Here is a 6,000-nt window from a genome sequence, read left to right as displayed (position 1 = left end):
TAAAGACACAGATCTCAAAGAAATCTTTGTGAATGGCTTGGTTCTCCCCAACAGACAACAGGCCAAGAACATCTCTGTTCAGTTAAAAGCAGCGAGAAGGGGACCCTGTAAGTCTCCAGGAAAATCATACCAGCTGCAAACAATAGTTACTTAGTTTTTGGTCACTGACACTTGTAAGATAGCAACACATGTAGAGCTGGAGGAGAGGAAGCTCCTCACAGAAGTAAGTGTCCCGTCCACACACGACAGAAGATAGTATGGACTGTCCCAATGTTTGTTGTTTCCAAGTCTATTACTGATCTCCTCCAACTGCTTTCAAAAAAGTAGGCTGCTATTTTCAACAACTATTGCAGTGCAAGAAAAAGAAGACAAAAGATGCAAATAGGTGACACATACTGGCATTTTTAGCTGAGTAACATGAGGGAAAAGTATTTTCAGAGTAGCATTTTGCTGTAGGATAAAAGAGATAACCGGCATAGTTGCTATTACGTTACACTTATGATTTCACACACAGTTTTTATACAAGAAAAAAATGGACATATCTGAAGTTATAATTGGAATCATACAATGTATCTCTGGATGTAGAAATGACCCTAACCTTTCTGTTCAGACTGGGGATTGTTTCTAAATATCACCTGCAAAATGTAGGCAGCTGTGACTGCCTCAGATCCTCTGCAAGGAGCGCAGACCAAGGAGAGACAGTCTCCTTGTGATAAGAGAGGTCGTTTACATGGGCCTCTTTCTGAAGACATCCCACTGATAACATTGACAGCAACAGTGGAAAACAGCAACATAAAAACAGCAGAAATCACAAGCCCCCTCCTGATTTTCCCAGAGATCACTTCATGTGCCATTAAAAAAAAAAAAAAAAGTTATAAGTCTCCATTAGAAACCAGAGCTGAACTGTAGCTTCATCAAGGTACAAGATTTAAACTTGACTTGCTGCAAGGCAAAACAGCCAAGTCTTTTCTCAAGGCTAAAACTCCTTGAGGCAAATTAAGAGAGGTGCAGAAGGAAAGAAAGGTGGACCGCCTCTCAGCCTCTTACTGAAAGATCCCCTACTGCCAGACCTTCAGTAGAGAACTGAGTCACCCACTGGTAAGCCCTCCTCATATGACCTCTGGGGGAAGGCAAAAAGGAAGTAGCGGTACTTATCTGAAAGTATTTCCAAGAGTTCTCTTCTTCTTTTTTTTTTTTTTTTTAATTCTTCAGGGCACAGGAAAGGCATGCCTCAGCTGCAGACTTTCAGAAGTGAGGCTGTCCACCAGGTTACAGTAATTTGGCTAAGTGGGCTAAGTCTTTTGTTGTACATTAAAAGCCAGTTGGGATCTACACAGCTGGGTTCCCATGTACTTACCACCTGCCAAGCTTCTCTTTCTGGTAAGAAACTCCATTTACCAACCTATTCAGCAACAGTAAAGTGTACATGTAACAAGTCACAAGTTGTTCCATTTATTTGAGTAAATATCTGGTAAATAAAACCATCGGTAAACATTACAAAATTAAATACATTAAAAAAGCTTGCCAGTATACATAAAATTCACAAACATGTACTTCTTTTGAAAAATAAAATATGTTCAGAGCACCCTTGATATAAAATGCCTGACTAGTGTCACCTACCAGTATATGGTAGCTTATTGACCATTTTAGACAGGACATTTTCCAGGAGGGAGCAGGGATCTCTCTTCTATTCTTGCTTTCACAACTAGGAGAATCCACATTATAAAGACTCCCCATTTCTCAGGGCAGAGCCATCAACAAAGACTATAATAATCTTTGCCGACTTGGAGAGGAATCTTGATTAAGACCACATCACTAAACGCAAGACAGTGCTTTAAAGTCATAGCATTGCCTTTTCCTCCACTGTGAAGCAGCTTTTAAGTGGTAATGGACATTTCTCAAGATACGACTGCAGGCCCTTTTTCAGTGTAGGTTTGCACAGTTCCAAGACACCATGAGGTGGAGAGGAAATGATCTGGCAAAGCATCAAAGTTAAAATAACTTTAAGTCTACAAATTAAGCCCTTAAAATTCCCAATTCTCATATGCTGCAGTCTAAATAAGGAGATATGATGAAATTCTTCACTGGGCTGCTTTAAGGGTACTTAGAAAAATGGCAGCACTCGTTTCAGTAATCTAAAGTAATCTAAATTGGTACCTTCTGGTAGCAAATTTGCAATAACCACCATTTAAATAATTTACTGTAACAAACTTTTCCTTCCATCCATGTGAAACAGTATTCACAACCCACTTTATAATTTATGTACAGACAAGCACAAGAAATTTGACATCCATGAGTTAAATGTACAACCAACTTAAAAACATTATCCAACCAGTCGCAAGGAGAAGTCTCCTAGCTCTGTAAATGTACAAGATCTTCTGGTTTACCAAGTAGGCTTGCTGCCCCTCGTCACTAACTCTTGGATTCTTCACTTGCTTCTGTAATCCTCAAGTGAAAGTTGAGCAGCATCCAAAACGTTGATATTCTTGATTAAAAAAAATAAAAATTGACACTTAAAAAAGAATCCTTAAAACACACAAAAGAAATTCCTTGAGTCAAAACCGAATGAAATAAAAAAAGTTGTGGAGAAAGACAACTATTTTAATAAAGGTCTTGTATTCAAAGTCCCATTTCCCTTGCCATGTCTTTTACAGAGTGCTACTATTTTGAGTTATTTATATACTCTTCTTTTGAGGGGGACTGAGTTTTCTCATTCCTCTTATCCGAGTTAGCAGCTCTTTGATAAATTCCTAGGAAAAAAAGATTAGAAAATATGAGTAATCTTTATGATCCCATAATACCATGATTTTGAGTTTAAAAAAAATTCAAAGCAAACTGTATATTTTTTCTTAAAGCTTTTACTGCTAAGCTGGAATTTCTTTAGCCTGATATCCAGGAATCTTACATGCACACTCTTGTCACATAGTGAAGGTGTGAATTACTGATTTTTCCTCTGAGTGAGTGTGCCACCTTAGTTGCTAGTTATCTCCCAGCCTTTTATTACACAGGGCCTTCTATCAGCTGTTGAATGAAGTAAAATCTATGACAGGATACAATGCAAGCAGCTAAAGGAGAATGTCACAGTTTCAGCCTGCACAGAAACCGGCACTCCTGCCAAAATAGGTGTTTGTCTCAACATTTTCCAGCCTGGCACAAGCATTTTGGCTGGCTGCTCATTCAGCTGGAACAGAGAGCTAGTCTGGCTGAAAACTCAGATGTTTTCCTGTTGCCCTGTTAGGTTCCAAGCTGGCTCACTCTGACCAGACTCACCGCTCAGTCCCGTACCAACTGGTGCCAGGTTGGGGCAATGCAGGAGCAAGGAGCCAGAGGTAGCACCACTCGCTTATTCTGGTTGAAAAGCAGTGTGAAACTGGTGGTGGATTTCCTTTTTTTTTTTTTTTTTTTTTTAAATTGTGAAAGAGCAGAAGCTTAAAGAGTTACACCATTATACAAAATTGCACACCAAAAGAATTTCAGATAATAACTGCAGACAAGCTAAAAGCTAAATCACCCCTTACTGTCACACTGGGAGAACAACGTTAATCCATGGTACTATGTATACAGTCACAAAAAGGTTCTTATCTAGAAATCATTTAGCTATAAACATGGAATGTAATTATGGATTTAGTCAGTTGAGTTGATGTGAAAGGACAAAAAAAGCATGACTTCCTAGCCAAGTGCTTGAGGCTAAACATGCCAGTGAGCAAGGTCACCACCTAAATGACAACACAGTACCTTTCCAAAAAGAGTCACACTGAAACATACATTATACAGGTGCTGAAGTGTGCATACAGAAAGCATCTGTAAACGGGTATTTTCACTTGAGAGGGGCAAGTTTTTTTTCTGGCACACCAACATTGCACTGCATTTACTGTTTTATCATCACTTAAATACCCACTTGTGATTTCAAGTATCAACAGCAAAGGCAAAGCAACGTCTATATCAGTGTGAGCTTTAAAAGCTCGTCAGGTACATTACATATTTTAGCCTGGCACTCACTTCTGAACCAGCTAGATCAATGCCAGTACAGGAATACATTTGTGCATATCAACATAGCACATCCCATATGAATAGGCATACAGCTTAAAGGGATGATTGGAAAACTGCATTGTTAAGATCCCAAATTCCCCCTCTCTATCCCTTAGAAGCTGTATTTTTTCCAAATATGCACAGGTCACTGCAACAATATCCACTTCTGAGTGATTTGTAAGAATACAGCACTTAACCACCGAGAAGTCAAAAAAAGGAGGAAGACAGTTTTATCCTGAAAATCCACAGCATTCATTGCACTCTGCATTGACCCTGTGTTACTCTTTCATCATCCTAAAGGCCTGTAGACAATGAAAAACTAACACGGCATGGTGCCATCTGAAGGAAGAAGTTCTTCACTAAGAGGGTGGTGAGGCAGTGTGACAGGCTGCCCAGAGAAGCTGTGGATGCCCCATCCCTGAAGGCCTTCAGGGCCAGGTTGGATGGGACAGCATCTGCAGAGCTGACAGGTAAATCTACAGGCATTATTCTGACCCTAGCTGTTAAGAAACCACCTCTTTGAAAGGCACCTTTTTCATTCCTTTGTCCATTTTCCCCCAGAGCTCAGAAGAATTTGGAGCAAGTTTCCCTTGGATATAAAATGCAGACAGGGGTCAGTTGTTTCTCAATACAACACTACAACAAAGGAGGGGAGTTCCTCTCATTATTGTGGCAGCACCCCAAGCACTTCTTTTGAAAAACAGCACATTTGCTTGAAGTTTTCCATCTTAAGGGCACCTAGAAACTCCTCAGTACCGCCAACATAGCACCAAAATAAATCAAGCTGAGTTGGGGTAACCTAATCAGATGGGAGGTAAGCGGGGCTTTTTTTTTTTCTGGAAGGGGAAGGAAGCCATATGCACTTGAAGAAGTACATGTAATGATTACAAATGCCTGCCCCTCTGGAGTTATTTTTCTTGAACTAAGAGATTTAAGCACTGAACAGTAAAACGCAACAAGAACATTTTGTACACAGCAAGCATTTCACACAGTGCAGCAGTGCAATAGTGCAGTCCCACAGGTGTCAAGCCAGAGCACCAGTTCAGTATGTTTCTGATTTGCTCTAAGTATCATTTTGCATTGATGTTTGCACAGAGCCTGCAGCTTTTATATATGTGTGCTCTGGTGCCTGTGCCTTTTGCAGCACTACATCAAGGTAAGGCAGCACTCTAGGGCAGATGCACATTTTCCCTCTTGGAGGCAAAAAAGAAGGCTTTGCAGCATTTTAATAAGCCTTCACTTTATAGCTAACTGACTCAGCTTTATGACGCACAGTAATACCCATTTATTTTCTTTAAACATCACTCAAAAATTGCAGTTTTATTCCTTGTGGACATTTGAGTTGAAGCTTAATAGAAGGCTTAATATCCACATCTATCTCAACCTCATACACAAAAATCATTTTACACAGAGCATTTTTGTGAAATCCCCTCTAGGAGTTGGGCTGACGTTTAGCATCATGCATTTGAAAGCTAATCATGTAGCAACTGAACTTAAAAGTAGCTCTGCAACACAGGTTGAATTATCTACTTATTAATACTTATTTAATTCTCATAGTTGGAAAACACTTAAAAATAACTCAGTTAAAGATTCAAGAACTTACAAATTATTCCTTTGAGGACTACAGCCAGAAGCACGGAGGGCATATCTGTACTTTTAATAGAAGAAAAATCCAGTACCAACAGTTTGGTCCTTTGTTAATGGGAAAAAAAGAAGGAAAAAAAAAGCAAAAATGTATATAAACCTAGTTTTAATTCTTTCTATAGATTTTCTTCAAGGAGATTGCCTGCATATACCATTTTGTCACAAGCACTAAGAGTCTTGCTAATTTATAATATAAAATTACTGTTTCTGGAAGACACATCTTTCTAATTCTAAAGTCAAATTCAAATGAGAGTTGGACAGAGATGAAATCTATAGTTGATTTGAACTCATTAATTGTCAGCCTTAGGCAGTTGTCTTCTTTCTCTA

The 6,000-nt window shown here is 39.2% G+C and overlaps 1 protein-coding gene across 1 annotated transcript in view; it reads right to left on the bottom strand.

The window, feature by feature from the left end:
• Positions 1,430-6,000, bottom strand: part of PPP1R14C (protein phosphatase 1 regulatory inhibitor subunit 14C) — a 52,176-nt gene continuing 47,605 nt past the window's right edge. Inside the window, exon 4 of the mRNA XM_021391766.1 lies at positions 1,430-2,750. Within this exon, the coding sequence (XP_021247441.1) occupies positions 2,676-2,750 (75 nt within the window). The 3' untranslated portion in view covers positions 1,430-2,675. The remainder of the gene's footprint in view (positions 2,751-6,000) is intronic.

This window comes from Numida meleagris, chromosome 3, assembly GCF_002078875.1.
Source record: "Numida meleagris isolate 19003 breed g44 Domestic line chromosome 3, NumMel1.0, whole genome shotgun sequence".
Classification (NCBI taxonomy): Eukaryota; Metazoa; Chordata; class Aves; order Galliformes; family Numididae; genus Numida; species Numida meleagris.
This window is presented reverse-complemented; position numbering and strand designations above follow the sequence as displayed.